A 17,474-nucleotide genomic window follows, 5' to 3' on the forward strand; every position below is an offset into this window, starting at 1 on the left:
ATAAACGTGGCAAAAGGTTTCTACTAATTTCTTCCAATTTTTCTTCCCACTTGCTCTGATACATACTCTGTAAAATACACTGATGCTGTGCTAAATGAGGATGTTCTTATTATACTACCACTCTTTTTTGACTCGGTTGGGCAGTATGTTTTATACAGGATGCTCTACTGCCATAAAATGCTGTTTTTCACAGTTACAAATTAGAGAATAAAAGTTATTTATTAAGTGTTACTATACAGTTTAACACAAAATAAACCTATGTCAGTCTGTTTTGTATATTTAAAAAAAAAACATAAGAAAGAAGAGCAACCTCACATCATTGCAGTAGAAAGCATGCTTCTGTGTTCTATGAAATAGAATGCATAATTTGTAACTGGCACATTAAGTTGAGATTAAATTTTAGGGTTACTGTTTACCCAACAGTTCTGAAGAGCAGCATCTTGCACATTTAAAATAATTCAAAGTGTAACTTACAATCAAAATAAAGCAAAACTGATGAGTACTGTGTAATAAAAATAACCATCTCTGAATATGACTATATACAAGATAACACATCTCGTAGAACTGATATTAGTATTTAGATAAATCAAATGTAAAGAGCTAACAGTTCACAGAAACCAGTAGCATTCACAAACCGTACTACGGGATTGTACCCTTGATCTATCCTATCATTGCCTTTGGGTTGTTATTTGAAAGTAGAAGTTAGTTAACATTCCAAAACCTAGGTCATATATTTAAACTAACAGGTAACTAATAGGTACAACAACAAAGCACTGTAATAACTTAATATTCTACTACACATAAAAATGTGAATTGAATATACTGTCAAATCTAGAATAATTGCATGTTTTATTATTATTTGTGTAGCTGCTCAGATAGGCCTAGAGTATGTGATAAATATGCCTATGCTATGTATTTATCAAAAGCTAATTTGGTCCATTCGGTTTCTGTTGTTTTGTAATGTTATGAGATATGCTACAGTTACAGTATAGTAGTCATGGGCAGGCTCGGACTGGCCGTCGGGAGAGTTGGGAGATTTCCCAAACGGCCGGTCCAACGGCCGCGGCATAATGCAATATATATATATAACAGTTATATATATGTTATATATATAACAGTTATATATATGTATGTATGTATAATAATACACGGTCGTGAGACGGTCTGTGTTTCAAAGTCCCAGGCCGTTTTTCATGGTCATGGTTTCCTGGTCATGGGTGTCAGTTGTGACAAAAGGAACGAATGATTTCACGGACATTCCTCTGTTATATTTACAAACCATTTTATGGGGAATACATAATAATTATTATTTTTCATCAACCACCGTAAAAAGTAAGATTGCAAAGATTGTACAAATGTTGTACAACCACACAACATTGTATTCTGCAACACTTCTGATTATTTCTCTAATGTTAATATTTATTAAACTCCATGTGAGCCTAATAATGATATATATCTCCATATCATTCAAGACTGAAGATTGGAATTCCGTGTTGGCATGATGTCAGCACTACACATAGTGAACAAGTTTAGGGGGAAACAAGCATAAGGACAGAATCAAACACATGCTAATGCAACTAATGCATGGTAATGCTAGAACTTCTCATTTGATAAGCATTCTTTTGTAAACTGTAGTACTGTAGTATCAGGGTTTCCAGTGAATGAGATCATCCAGCCTAACACTGAAGAGTAGATCCTGTACATCAGGTAAAATGCAGATGTGTAAGATATGTGTTTAACCTGAGTTATTTGAGTCCATTATGACATTTATGAGCACATTTGGACTTTGCATATTTTTCCTTAATGAGCTCACTTAGCATAACTATAAACTACCTGATGGCACTCAAGGATGAAACTGCAGTTAATAAGACTACTTCATTGTCCTTCAACCTTCATTAATTGTATTGTCTTATGTAACAAGTGATGCGTTCTTCTATTGTCTTGGCCCTCTACATACGGGCTACCTGCAGACCTCATTCAGAAGATTCATGTTATCTCGTAGCGTCACTGCCACAGAGTAGACTTGAGGCTTCAGGGTCAAGCCATATATGCTGTCCATGGTGACCGGGTTGTCTGGGTCTGCACTGAAGTGGCACTGGTGGACCAGCAGTGATGTGAATAGGAAGAGCTGCATCTTGGACAGATCCTCACCGATGCACCGTCTCTTGCCCATTGAAAAGATGACCACGCTGCTTGTCAGGTCCTTGTTCAGGTTCCCATTCAGGTCCAGGAAGCGCTGGGGGTCAAAGGTTTCTGGATCGGCCCATGTGTTTGGGTCATGGTTGATGGACCACTGATTGATGAAGACCACAGTGTCCTTAGGGATGTTGTAGTCCATGATGGAGGTGTCGGTGGTGGTGCTGTGAGGGATGGTAAGAGGCACAAAGCTGGTAAAGCGCATCACTTCATAGATGAAGGCCATGACATAAGGCAAATGAGCCTGGTCCTCGATGACTGGCAGCCGACTGCGTGCCACTACAGTGTGCACTTCCTTCTGGAGACGCAACTGCAATTCCGGAAACCTTTAACGTCAAAGTAAAAGTAACAGATTTAGAAATAGGGATGTACTTTGATGCTCTAAGCCGCACTGTAGACTTTCAAGCTTTATTTAATGTTCTTGTTCAGTTTCTGGGAAAGTGTTCATGCATTGTTTGAGATTGTATGAAGACGGGGAGGCTCAAATGTATACAATGTATCGACGTGACGTGATCTCTAATGGCTATGAATCTGATACAGCTGTCTATCTGTTCTTATTTAACTACCTAGTTTATTCCACTGAAATTCAACAGTAAAATTAAAACATGAAGTGGCTCAAAATTACCATATTTTCTACTGTTATAATGTTTCATCTAAGCGGCTATCAACTGTTTCAGCAGAATACTGTTCTACCGAGGTATATGCACGGGTAACGTATACAGCATACGTTACCCGTGCATATACCTCGGTAGAACAGTATTCTGCCATTACATTTTAGTATAGATTCTTATTGACAACATACCTCACGAGAATAAGGACGATCCACTGAAGTGCGGTTGACAGTGTGTCTTGACTTGCTCCAAAAATATCACTTATACTGGGAGACACGTAGTCATTCCAATGAGGATATAATTCGTTCGTGTTACCGCTGATATTTTTAAATGCCAGAATGAATGCATCTGTCATGTCACGAATTGTGCTTAAATCAATTGTCTTTCGGTGCTCGACTACTTTCTCCATGATGAAAATGCCGAATTCCCGATTTAGAGCCTTGAAATTATCAAACATGGTTTTGATTGGGTTGGGAAAATATTGAAGGAAGGGCATCACGTCCACAATGCTTCCAGCCCCCACTGTTCGGCTGAATTGGTCATTTCGTCCCACCACTTGCTGAAACTCAGCGTCGTCGTAGGAGTATCTCTTTCCAAAGCACACCGCGCTCATTATGTTGGCCGTTGATACCACTAGATATGCAGCAGGTTGGAAATATTTTTCTTCTTCGGTCTTTTTAATGAACAGCTGAAGCAGCTCCCTGACCTCACAAACTAGGTGGTTCTCAAAAGCCTTTTTGGTGTTTATATTCCCAGTAGAAAACGTCCTTACAGTTGACTGAGCAATTTTTCGATGGATTTTCCACCACTCAGTGAATGTGTTAAAAGCAAGACTATTGCCATACGAAACGTATTTAAAAGAAGTAAAGTCTGGTCTTCCCGCAAAATCATTTCCTTTCTTCACGAGCGCCTGTCTGATTGCGTCGCCATTCAGCACCACCACGGTCCGGAGGCCGAGTTTGATTTGAAATACATTCCCATATATCCGTGACATTCGAGAGAAATAGAGGTGAGGCGTGTTGCCTATCTGTGCAGCATTACCGATAACCGGCCACGGGAAGGGTCCTGGCGGATGGTGTACGTCCCAGCCCTGCCGAATGCATCGCCATAGGTAAATGGTAAACAGTGCAGTAAAAGACGCCAGTAGAATAGCTTGTGTTGATAGGCGGTTGACCTCCTGAAACAGAACTAGTACGTTCATGATGAAGCCTATAATGAGTAAATATCAGATGTCAGAAATAACCAAATATCTGTATTTATATGACATATCTTCCATTCTGTCAAACTGGTTTTTGTCTGTTGAATGAATAAAATGTAAAATGTAATGTAAAAGTGCATTTGCAGGTTACAAAAAGTGAGATTTCGAAGTGTTTTACAGGGGTTATTATCATTAATAATAAAATACATATTATTATAAGCACAAACAGAATGCAAACCATGCTAGACATCAAATAGGCAATTATGAATACCCCACCTTGCAGTTAGCCTAATAAGTTGCGTCCTTAAAGAAAGGCTTGGGATTTTGACACAAAGTTTCTTAAATGCGACGATATTAGTCATACAAGTTTATATCCATCACTTGAAGTGGTAACATTTGACGATCGAGATGTCCGATTCTTCTGTCCTCATAACGTATTATTATAAAGTCTATAGCCAGTAATTTACCAATGTCTCGACAACCATCTTCACCTAACGTATCGCAAAGTTCCAGGCACTCCACTCGTTCTCCACATGTAGTCTATAAAACACCTGACAGCCCTGAGTCAAATGATTTATCCTAAACAGAGGAGTGTTAAATAGCATCATAGACCATCACCGTCGTGGTTTGTTGTAATGGGTGGGTAGGTTGCATGGTGTCAGCCCCCTCAGCCCCGTTACCATCAACGACTCACTCATTCTTTTTTTTCTCTCTCTCTCTCTCTCTCTCTCTCTCTCTCTCTCTCTCTCTCTCTCTCTCTCTCTCTCTCTCTCTCTATCTCTCTCTCTCTCTCTCTCTCTCTCTCTCTCTCTCTCTCTCTCTCTCTCTCTCTCTCTCTCTCTCTCTCTCTCTCTCTCTCTCTCTCTCTCTCTCAGTCTCTTGTTCTCTATTCTCTCTCAGACAGTTGTATCGCACTTTCCGACAAGCAGCTGCACACTACTGTCCTCGTGGAGCTTCGTTTTCAAAATACTTGCCTCTTTCTATAGCAGTTTCTGTTCAATGTCTCTTTAATAACAAAAATGCATTGAAAATGTTTGCATATGTTTGAATGTAGGCTAGCCCCCTTTTGTAGAAGCTTTAAGGTACAATATGGCATACAAAAGCTCAATTGTAGGCTTACAAACATTTGTTTCATATTATTTTTGCACATTGTTTGTCATTATTATTTTTATTACCAGCGGTGTTATTCTATTGTAATTTGTATTAATAATTACAACAAGTTTACATTTGACATTTTAATTATTTGTGTTATAACTGTTATAACTGTACAAATGTTATATGACCATAAAATAACTGAGCCAACTGTGATTGAAATGTAATACGGAGGATATATTTACAGTTTTTATTTGGTTATTGGCAAATTGGTTGTGACATAATGCTTTGTGCAGTCCTCACTGTTTATTTCGTTTATTTCGTGAATTAGCCTACAGTCAATTAGTAAAAGATATAAGGATATGGCTAAAGCTATAGCGTTTAGCCGGCATTTTCCCATAGGCTGCGTGCATCTAATCCAAAAAAATAAAAAATAAATAGCCTATAGATCTTATTTAAAGTTAAATATGTTGTCAAATGTATTCATTTCTTCTTTCAAGTTCTAACTTTCTCTCACATGCACAAAGACCAATCTTTTTATTTAGAAGGTGATATTTGATCCTGTGATGGGGATTATTATTATTGTTTTCAGGCCCTGAATAAACACATAGGCCTATTGGCTAAACACATCAGGCAATATGTGACCCACGTTAGCCTACAGAAGATAGCAACCATAATGTCAAGACGGCATTCATCAAAATTTGCAAGCGAAATGTAGCATACTTTACCATCATCTTTAAGCAGTTTTATTTTTCACAGAAGAAAACTAATAGCTGTTATTATTTTCCTTGCCTGTATCTGACTAATTGTGTTCGTCTAGAACTAAAATATCACGTAATGCGCAAGAAAATCCTAATCCCGCGTATCGACCTATATTTAAGCCTGTGTAAAGTTAACCTTACGAACATAAGCTACTTTTACAGAATATTTTGTATGAAAATTAATGAGGTAAGGCATGCAATGTTGTTCACAGCCTTCTTATTTATAGAAAGCATCGTCTTTCTATAAACACCCAGCATCAATATTAATTTACACAAGCATGAGCTCGGTAATGCACTTGTTAGGACTTGTTGAGGGTTTCAGTACCACGGACAGCGCATACGAGATAACCTCTTCTTTATTTATAACATGGATCATATTACCTTATGCTATTTAAAGCCACAGCCATTCAAACAAATTGTATAGACAAAATGATTGACTAGTGTGTACATTAACTGTTGGGCATGTGCCCAGTCACCATAGACACACTTAATTTTGCACACCATTCCATGAACCTTGTGTAATTAATATACTCCTACAACTCGTTTAAAGTGGGCCAAATCTGATTCACAAAACTATACTTCCTTGTCGAAAGTTTGGGCTGCATTAACTTCAACCTATGTGTTTTATAATTACTGTCCATGTTTATACAGGATATTAGACCCTCATGATACCTCGACGATATGTCACCTCATGGTGAGACAATAAATGCGAGTGTAATAAATATATGATTATAAACACTATCTGCGAGATTTTAAAATATGATTTGAGTCTTAGAAGTACATGTATCAAAATTGGATTAATAAGTCCTATCAGAACCCTTTTTATTGTCAGACATCATACCCAACATAAAAGCTTCTTTTTCCGGTCCTGTAGATTTAGGTTTAGATTCAGATCTTGAATCCTGAGTTATTAAGAATAAATGAAGACTTACTCAAGTACAGCTGTACTGGTTTTATGGAATTCCTCCTTGCTTGGTGATTTTGTGCCAGCCTGTAGTGTTCCTTTGGTAACGGGACTCATAAGGGCAAAGAGAAGTAGATGAACACAGACTATCCCCAGCCCCTGTGTTTGGAAAACCCCATTCATAACCTCAGTAATTGGAACTACATCCACACACATTTTTCTTTGTTGGACTCAAGACTCAGGAAGTGAGCTGAACCATGACAGAAGGTTATGTGTGTGTGCCTATGAGCTGGATTTGGCCAGCTCTGCTCAGTCAAACTGGTGATCCTGAACATCTGCGGTCATGAGAAAGGGTGCATGTGGCAAACAACACAGTCAAATCCAATTCCGAAGACACTTTCTCCTTCGACAACCTTTCTCTTCTGTATCTAGTCCGTTTAATGCACTGCACAAAATTAACATTTGGTTTCACATCAAACTCACTTAAAGTAATTACATTTCGAAATTCCTCACAATGCAGACTTTGCCCACATATTGCTAAGAAATCAGGGTTCCACTACAATGTTTTGTGATCTCCCATGGCACCGAGCTGTGTTATATTGACATCTGTCAGCATCTCAGTGTCGGGGACAACATGCGGGTGTGTGGACCTTTTCTCTGCAATGAATCTTGACCGACCCAAGCAAGCCCAAATAATCTATGGGAGATAACTCCTTCACTATTGACTTAATTGTAAAGCTAGAAAATATATTTAAAACACATTTTTAGACTATAGAGTACACAGTCTTATACTACACTATCTTGCGTACCTAGACAGCAACGTGGACTTTGGTCACGTATGCCCTCGGATGGACCACACAGAGCTCCTGGTTCCTGCATTGTTATCCTCTGGTGTTGTGCTAATTCTATACTTCCAAGACCTTTAGCTGACCACGTCCCAAACTGACAAACACCAGTGTAGAACACTGCAAAATGCTTGACTTATTCAGAACTTTGTATATCTGTTTCGTGCAAAATCTTTACTATTATATCTATTATTACTGCATAAGTCTATTCAGCCTATGGTCTGTACCTCTCTGTATCACCAACTGTCTCTGGAGGAAGAGATCTCTCACTGAGTTGCTTTTTTCCAAGGTTTCTTACATTTTTTCTTCCAAGATTTCAGAGTTTTCCCATATCATCCTTGAGAGTTTTAGGTTGGGCATAAGTGCTAATCTATGGGTGTCTGTGCATCCCTCCGTGAAATTGCATATAAAGAGGACGGTAGCACATAAAATATGATGTGAGAATGTATCTTTAGGGTATGCTTTTCTGTACAGCAGACTAGACAGTTGAGTTAACTGCTGAAAGCGAGAAAAAGACACGATGGGCAAACAACATCAATGAATCAAGACAAGGTCCATTCATTGATTTATGTTATTAATTAGTGGAACTGTTCACAAAAGAGAGGTGTGCACTTTTCTGCTCTCAGTTGGCTTATCTTCATCTTCAGATTGATGTTGTGAAAGTCTGGTGGAGATAGACGACCTGAGAGAATGGCCTTAGGCTGTTCCAAACATAGAGAGCAGTCACGCAAGAGCACTCTATCATGAGAGTGCATTTTGAGGGGAATCCTGTTGACAGCTTCACTAAAATGCAACGCTGCGTGTGGTTTGGAATGGCATTGCTTACTGAGTGAAGTGTGTGGAATAGGTTTTGCAGATCACACACATCACACCAGCTTGGTACGTGACTTCAAGGACATTCCATTTTTCGGTGTCTACTGCATTTATTAGAAGAGGCCAAACCCACAGGCCATATAGGAACTGTGTAATATGTGTAGTGACACACAGGTTATAAAGTCCTTGATACATACCAGTGCCTATGGCATATATTTGTCAGGCAGACATGAACACTGAGTAGTATACATTCCTGAGGCCTTTCAGGTGCACGCAGTATGACATCAATTAAATATACTGTACTGAAGCCATAAACCAGTTATGATCTTGTGTAGATTAAAGAACGTCGGACACAAATGTTAACCAGAATGCTGAAGACCTGTTACACATACCTGAGCATGTTCCTCGTGCAGTTTTATTTCAATACAGGGCCCACATTTCTTTATGGATAGTTAATGTCCTGATGTTAAGGAGCGGGTTTACAAGCATGATCAGATTAGTTTCAGTACAACTGGGATTGGAGCACAACACCACGGGATGATAAACCCTGTTCTTCTCACAAGTTTCTGAAATATTCGCACACACACACACATACACGTGCCTTACTGTATCAGCAATATAAGAGTATCTGTCTGTATGGGTTTATCCTGCCTCTCTCTGATGTGAGAGATGAAGTAGCCTGACGCTCTGAGGTTGTTTGACTAACAGGCGAGTAAAGCATCCCTCGGTGTGACTCAGCCAGGGTTATACATAGAGGCATACCCTGTTCCCGTGGCCTGCTCTCTCTTACTCCTCATTAACCGAATGACCTCTTTGACTCCCAATGTCAAACTGCCCCACAACTACACCCTCCCTCCTGCTCCCCCCCAGACATGACCCAGAGAAGCACAAATCCAGTGTTTTGCTGAAACAGACAGGAAAAAAAACCTCAAAGTTCATGAAAAGGGAACCATGCTAATGAGTGTTAGTATCCTAATGACCTTGCGGATGAACTGAGTGTTCATTGAGGTACCTCTATGTGAGTGGTCTTTTTTGTCTGGCCAACTGCTGTTGAGGCCCTTTCCAAAAGCGTAGCCATCAGCCCGTGAAGGCGTCTCACTCCATCCCCACACTAAAAGGGCATTTTCCCTCTGAATCCTGAATCCGATTTTTTGTTATTCTGAAGGAAAGCCATTGTCACAAGTCTGGGAAGGGCAGCTGAACTATTGGTACTTTGGGAAGAATGGAAGCCCGTCTGTATAGTGCCTGTCAAATCGCATGACTGCGCTTTCTGGGTAAAATTGACGCATCCTCACTACTCCTTTTTGGTTGCTGTCATTGTTTTTATCGTCTTATTTAAAGAGACAAATTTACTTAATGTATGTAAAAGGTTTAGTCAATCAAAGTAAGAAAGAAAAACCTCATAATGAGTCTAGAGATATTTTGTTTTGTCTTGTGTGACCTGACAGGGGACTGGATATATTCCTTGTAATGACAAATTACATTTGGCCTGTACATATATAACTGTCCAGATAATACAAAATAATTTGCTGTTTCAAGATAGATAAAAGATGTGTATTTTTCGGCTTCAATCCACATAGCTTAAACATTTCCTGTGGTTGCAGGAATCTTTCATGCATTTGAACACTGGGAACAGAGCTGTGTGGATAACCAGGCTTTCTGCCCTGCTTCTCTACAAGATGACTGTGTTGCTATTCCAACCCTTAGGAAGTCTGTCATTAAAAGTCACTGAAGCTTAGCAGCCCACCCCCCCTTCTGTTGATCTGTTTCCCCCTGTGAGAGGTCAGAGGTGAAGCAGCATTCAAAGACAAGCAAAGCCTCCCTGTACCCCCTTCTGAGGCCCATCTTTGTGTTTCCACTAGCAGGTAATGATGACTGAGCGTCACATATGATGGGTATGAGCCTGCAGCATGCTAGTCACGCGAGGTGTATTGTCTGCTCCGTGGTCCAGAAGTCATGGAGCACCTTAGCGTGGCTCAGTATGCTGATGGACAGTCATTTGGCCGACTCTAATAACACCAACTTCTTCAAAGCGATTTCTGAATGCTTTTGCAGATCTCTACCAACTTCAACATTTCCTGTCAGGTTACCTTTATTGTGTGTACACAAACAATAATTGATTGCCATTGAATACATTCAATTAATTTGACATCACAGTTTTACCTATATGCTTCTGTTTACAATCTCTGCACAGAGACGACCCAAAGTGTATATAGAGTTTAAAGGTTAAAGGTATTGGGAACGACCTGAAAGAGGCCTGTCAGACTGTTCTCTGGAGCACTAAACCGTGACTTACCTTGCCATTCATGCGAAAACCAAGAGTGTATACAATTTGTTGCCACACAAACGCAGAATGAACTTTGTTTTTTTTTCTCCAATTATCGTATTTTGGACTCATTGTCTGGACAAGGAAGATGAAAACCCTGCGCCTTTTCATTTTGCGGAATTCCTTAGCGCTCAGTTTTGTTTCTGGATGTCTGTTTTGTGGACATCCAGAAACACTGGACTGTGTAAACTGTACATATTGGAATACAGAAGAACACCCCAATGCTTTGGAAATAATCTTCAATTATTGGTTCTGAAAGAGACTGCAGGAATAATCCTTACCAAAGGACCAAATTTTGTCTCAGCCACTGAGGACAAGGAGGATTATGTTTTCCAGTAATCATCTTTTTTCTCAAGATGACTCACGTGTGTCAGGGTGTTCCAGTATGTCTCGAGGCTTGCGTGACTTCGGCACACTAGAGGAAAGAGAGAAAAATTCCCCTTAAAGAGAGAATTCTTTGACAGTCTCTTCAAGGTCCCTGCATTTTTCAGTGTCTTGTTTCATGGAGGGTTTGGTATTTCCTCTAAGGTTTTGGTTGCTGTTGAAACGTCATCAACGGTTTATCCAAAAGTCTTGTGGAGGACAATTTGTTCAGGTTCTGGTTTATGTTGGTCTTAAAGTTATTGTTAAGGTTCAACGTCTAAGATGAGGGGACATAGCAATAAGTCAATTAAGTTAAGAAAAAGTTTTTAAGAAGTGTTTTTGACCCGTCTGAGGTTTTTGTGTCCATTCATTTCTCTTCTCTTCTGAACACAGTCTGAGAGATTCCCGGCGGTCATTCTTAGAGGCCGTTTTTATTGACAACTTAGTACAGTTAGTAAAAATGCAAGCACAATGTTCTAAATGTTAAATAATTTAAAGAGTCTGGAAACCTTTTGAGTTTCTCAAGCAGAACTTTCTCACTATGTTGCCACAACATCAGCAGAATGTGACAAGTGTCAGGTAGACAAAATGAACCATGAGGTTCAGCTCATTATGGCAAATAATTGGGCTGCATTTGTACCATCTGGGTACAGACCATTATAATAAAAACATTTAACATATGAAACAATGTCCTAAAACAATAAACCAACGTACAGTATTCTTTTTAACTGGTGCCGCCAAAATGTTCCTTTTGGAGATGATTACAGTACATTAACAATCAGTGTAAACACTGCTGATTTAGAGTAATCCAAATTCCTATTGTCCATTTTATGTCTTAAAGTAATTAGGGTGTACATGTTTACAGATTTCAGGAAGGCTGCAAACTGTTATCCCTGTTTACGGCTACAACAAGCTTCAGCCCGTAACTACTGTGTAATGTCATGTTGTGTGCAGTTCTGCTGTTCTAACTTGTTACTGTATGATGTAATGGAATGTTTGAGGAAGTCTTAAAACCCTCATGCTAACAGAGGGGTGTGTGAAAGGGAAACAGAATTATAGTACCAAAATAATGTCCAACTTTCTTTTGTCCAAGATTCTCTCCATCTGTATACAAAGATGAATACATTTTCTTTGAATGACCATACTCAACGTATTCAACAGAGCCTTCCTTTGCTGAGAGCTCATCTCCAAAATAAATGTGGATGTTTCCATCAAACGAAAGGCCAATTTAGATCCCATCAGCCACAGTTTGAGTTTCCTAACCGTCAAAGCCACAAAGACGGCCATGCTCCAATAATCTGAGTAGATCTCTAATGAGTTTTCTTTATTGTTTTGGTCTCTGTCCTGCCCGTTGCTGGAGCCATGGACTGACAGAAGGAGCTCTGTAGGCCCGCCTGCCAGGAAGACCAGTACAGCTGTCCTCCTAGGAACCCCACCAGGACTAGAACCCATTCACCTACCACACCCCAAAATAATGCCACACACCCATCTGCCTTACCCTGACCCCTAGAAGTAGGTTCAGGTTCAGGTTTCTAGATTTATACCCATACGTAAATATGGTGTATGTGTCCATTTCAGTTGTTAATAACATTTGCAGCAGACATGAGTTCGGGCAATTATGACTGTTTATGACATTTACACTCTAGCGGGTGATCTAGCTGCTTCACTCATATGTTGAGTGTTACTGTGTTGTTTTGATTTTTGCATACATGTTTAGAGCCAACTGGGTCTGGACTGGGACTGAAAAACAGGCCGGGACTTTGAAACGCAGACCGGCCCCGACCGTGTATTTTTATTATTTTTATTTAATTTTTTGCGTTATGCATTTGACCGTCTGTTCGGGAAATCTCACAACTGACCCTGGAGCCAACCATTCCGTTCCCTTGCTGTGGCAGTGGTTGCTAAGGGTTTAACAAGACTTCTTGAGTTGTGCCAGGGTTGTTCAGGGTTGTTTTGTTTTCGCAGTTGAAGAGGAATTAAGATGGGCTGTCATGGAGTGGGTACTTCAGCATGTAGGTGAGGGCTGGCCTGTCAGTTTGGATTACTTCTGTCTCAGCAGGCTTTGATGTGTGGTGACAGCAGCAGATAACATTGACACGCTGAGGAACCTACGCTTCCTTTTTGTGTTTGGATTGGCTCCTATAACTAAGAGACGACCCAGAGAAATGCTGTGGTTCATTCTGTGCATGCATGCATAAGTGTGTGTTGGCATGTTTGCATGTGTATGTGGGTTTTACCATGTGAGATCTTAGAGTACCTGTAAATGACAATGTGACTGAAGTGTCTTTCAAAATATTCTACCATTATGCAGGTTATTTGCTCCAATTCCAACAATGCTACGATGATAGAATTGAGTTACAGCAGGAGGGCAGTTATACAGGAGATGGCTTGGGCAGCAATGTTTTCTACTGTTGCTCATCACTGCACAGACCTGTGGTAAACATTTGTCACTCAGTGAGATATTTGTTTGGGAATATGTGACCCAGTAGATGAGCACATTTGTGTGGATTTATGAATGGTATGAGAGACAAAAAAAATCTTACCCTTCCATTGAGAAAATCTTGTGTTCTGTAAAATGTGACTGAGTGCCTTTTATTACAGACAGGCCCATTCCATTCTTTCTAGTTTACATTCCTTTATGTAACCAGGTAATGGAGTGTGTGTCAGGCTGAATGGAACACCCCAAACTGGATTGGCAAGGTTTCAGCTGTAGGAACACACAAGGACTCTGTAATCTCCAGGCTCTCGCACGCAAACACGTACACACACAAGCCAGTACACACCCCTTTCTTGAGCTTGTACTAGACAGATAGACTAGGCAGTTATCATGGCATTGCTGTGTTTATAAACAGTGTTTGACATTCTGTTTACTGTGGAATTTTGACAAAATAATTATGATATGGAATGTAGGCTTTGTTCACATGCTTATGCTTTGCTAAATTAAATTAATAATGTGTGGTCTATTGGTGAATGTTGTTGTTTTTTTTTACTTTGGCAAGGCCTTGTTCCTGGTTCCTGTGGGAGAGTTAAGTACAAGCAGTGTGCGTAGATGTAAGGTGAGCTGCTGTTGAGTTATTGTTTTAGTACAACCCTTTCGTGTGGCAGCTGTGCCCAGACAACTTTTTGTTGTACTGTCTTGTCACGAAATGATACCACGGGGAGGGGAAGATGTGATGGAAACCAGGCAGAGACAGTGACGGATCTTATAGACAAAGTATGTTTAACTCAAGACTACTTTTGGAAACCATAACACTATATTCCACTGGATATGTCCTGTAATAAATGTGTTTTGTTCAAATTAATTTAGCTTCTCAAGCAAAATTAACATTTTCAACATTTGAAAAATAATTGTTGTATAACATAAAATACTGTTAATAGTATTAACTGTTGTGTTTTCAAATACTACATGAAGCTCTTGTACCTCTTAATAAATTGTGCTGATTGTACTGTTTGCGAAATAAAATGAAAACAAAAACAAATGAGTCTGTGTTATTTGTATTTTGCGTTTGTTGTTTACAGCTTGTTGAATCGGAACCGCACTTTTGATTTTAACAAAGATATTCGTACAACAATTGGCCTTTAATGTATCATTCCTATCCTCATCTGTCCATTGTGGCCAACAGCTACAGGGTGGTCTAGCTACATGTGTATAGATTAATGTTAGCTCAAAACAATCAACAATCATTTTGCAAGAGAGAGGGTGAAGGGTCAACTGCTTATGGAGAAAGCTCTGATTCCATATATGACACGGGGCACTATTTTCCAATCCAATCCTGAGCAATCCATCTTCCCAGCAGGCCCACAAAACTGTAACCACTGTCTCGGAAATACGTTGTCTGCATAGAACACTTATCCAGTTAATTGAATGATTGCACATACTGTTTGCAAAACACAAACAATGTTGTGGTTACCTAAATGGCAGACTGAAATAACAGTCTGTAAGTAGGCCAAGAAGTGTTCTCTATTTACCTGGGGAGCCTAGCTCTCTTTTCAAACTGTTGGCAAACAGCTTGAGTTCGGATTAAAATTATAATCCAATTGAATTCTTTGTTTTTGCCTTTATTTGTGCATTTAGTATTTGATCTTCAGAAGGCTTTTAACAGTGAGACTCAAAGCTCTCCTCCTCAATGCAGTATTGGATGTGTGATTTAAGCCCCTCAGTAATTACCGGCTTGCTGAAAGTGCCATTGACAGCTTCCCATTGTGGTGTGTAAGCCTCACCATTCCTTCCCTGCGTTTTGAGGAGGGTGCAGAATTCAACACATTTGGCAGGACTTAGTGACAGACCTTTGTTTTCATTTGTTTGTGCGTTGCTAATTGATGTCAACATTTCAAAATCATCTGGGATTGTTTTTTCCCTTTGCACAGATATTTGTGAGAGTTTCAAAACATAGACCATGCAAAATTAGAAAAATAGTGAGCCCTGTAAAGTTTGTATTATTCAATTGTTTTGGCTTTGCTTTAATTCCTTAAGTCACATGCCGTTGGCTCCCACTATGACTGCAGTAGTTTCCTACACCATCCCTCAGTTTTGCCAAACAAAGGCTCTTGAATTCATGTTTAATTAGGAAATCGGCCTCAAATCATGGCAACCCGCTTCCTTATTGAAATTTAAAGTTTGTTTAAATCTCTACATATTGTGACAGGGTCTCTGAGACCAATGTCCTCACTATAGATAGATCAATCCTTGGTTTTATTTAAAGCTATTTAGACATATTGGGTGTGTTTTTGTCCCACCCAGGAAAAATAGTTACTGACATCAACTGGAGCTTGACTTGAGAGTGTGACAGAGAGACTTGTTGTTTTCCATCACAGCACTGCTAGTCCTGGGCAACGTGTCTGCAAAGCAAAAACCTACTGACGTAAATTACTATACTATGTATGTTCTCTCCGCATATTGAAGTTCCAAAGTTGTCCCCTTCACTTTGAAAATCATGGTCATGGCAGGAAATTGGAATGGTAACAGATCTGCTGTAGGAGATGTGAATTTGACAGGGAAATCAACACACACACTTTTCTAGCCAAACCTACACCTCAGGAAGTGTAAAGAACTTTGTGGCAAGGTGACATTGCGTAAAGAACATTGTGGTGCCATTTTGTCTGAAATGAGCGACATTACATCCTACTGGTATTTTGCTTAGCACTAAGCTATGTGGAAATGAAAAGGAAAATATGTCCTAGATTAGTTTTCATGCAACCAGTATCATTTTCAAGACTGTTTCACTCACGCAACTTTGATAGCTACATACAAGAGTGGTGGCAGCTACACGCAAAAGTGGTGTCAGCAGCAGTGGCAGATGTCCAAATACTGTAGGCAGCAGAAATAATTGGTTGTGTGTTCCATAGCCTTATTATAGAGCTACATGACATTGTAGTTTTTGTGTGGTAACACACACCATGTAAATTAAAGTTCATGTTAAGTTCTATGTTCAGAAAGTAATAACAGAGGTTTACTCAATATGACACGTGACATACAGACAAGTCTGACCAAGCGAGAGGCCTTAATTATTATTTGTGCAAAAAAAAAGAAGGTATATACCTCCGTGGACTGGGTCATCATTAGCTCACCTGTGAACTGTGCCTGTGGGCACACAGCAACATATCATTACAGTCTCAGTAGTCATCCTTAGTCATGGGAAAATCGTATCAGGAAAAACCAAGTCTATACACACATACATTTTTGGTAACTTACATCAGTTAGTATCCTCATTTTGCATCATCTCTGATGAAGCCAGTGTGCTATGTTCCTATTTTGTGCAGGCTTTTTGAAGACGAAGGCCTCTGATCAAGCATGCAGAATCATGAAACAATGGAAGGTTTGGTAGACGATATCACAAACTTTGTGCTCTTCCTTTTTCAAATATAATATAGAATTGGATATTTTGACATTGACCTCAGGAGGAAATCATTTAAAAGGTCATTATGACAACCTAGAAGAGAGCAAGCAAAGTATTACCAGTCATTTGATCCACATGGTGATAATCCACAACAGGCAGGTGTTGTTGAACTAGTCAGACTCTACATTCTCCACTGTTTGGTGGTCATACACTAGAGACACAGGTGGAATTGTTCTTTAGAACCCAGTGATGAAAGAAGTAAATTGAGGCTCATTGGAGGGGGCCTATTTGTTAGCCATGGCAAAAACAAAGGTTCCCTTCAGGTTCTGTGGGCCAGGTCAGAGGTCCTGTTTCCATCGGGCAGGTGAGATAAGAGAGCCAATAGCCTTGACCATCAGTCCTCTTAAGGGATGGAGACATCTGTTGACAGCCTTATCACTGCCCTGGGAGGATCATGAGATAGCCCAAGCAGAGTCCCTGGGACATCTAGAGGAATGTAGCAACTGGAGGTAGGACCCCTAAACCCCT

The 17,474-nt window shown here is 39.8% G+C and overlaps 1 protein-coding gene across 1 annotated transcript; it reads right to left on the reverse strand.

The window, feature by feature from the left end:
• Nucleotides 1-193: 193 nt before the first annotated feature.
• Nucleotides 194-4,569, reverse strand: cyp1b1 (cytochrome P450, family 1, subfamily B, polypeptide 1). Its single transcript, XM_084709902.1, has 3 exons — nt 4,282-4,569; nt 2,999-4,016; nt 194-2,522 (listed from the first exon to the last, which is right to left on the reverse strand). Exons 2-3 carry the CDS (start codon nt 4,006-4,008, stop codon nt 1,961-1,963), a joined length of 1,572 nt encoding a protein of 523 aa, XP_084566028.1. The 5' UTR covers nt 4,009-4,016; nt 4,282-4,569; the 3' UTR covers nt 194-1,960.
• Nucleotides 4,570-17,474: the final 12,905 nt, after the last annotated feature.

The sequence above is a fragment of the Hypomesus nipponensis genome, chromosome 11 (assembly GCF_054491055.1).
Source record: "Hypomesus nipponensis isolate SF chromosome 11, ASM5449105v1, whole genome shotgun sequence".
NCBI classification, from domain to species: domain Eukaryota; kingdom Metazoa; phylum Chordata; class Actinopteri; order Osmeriformes; family Osmeridae; genus Hypomesus; species Hypomesus nipponensis.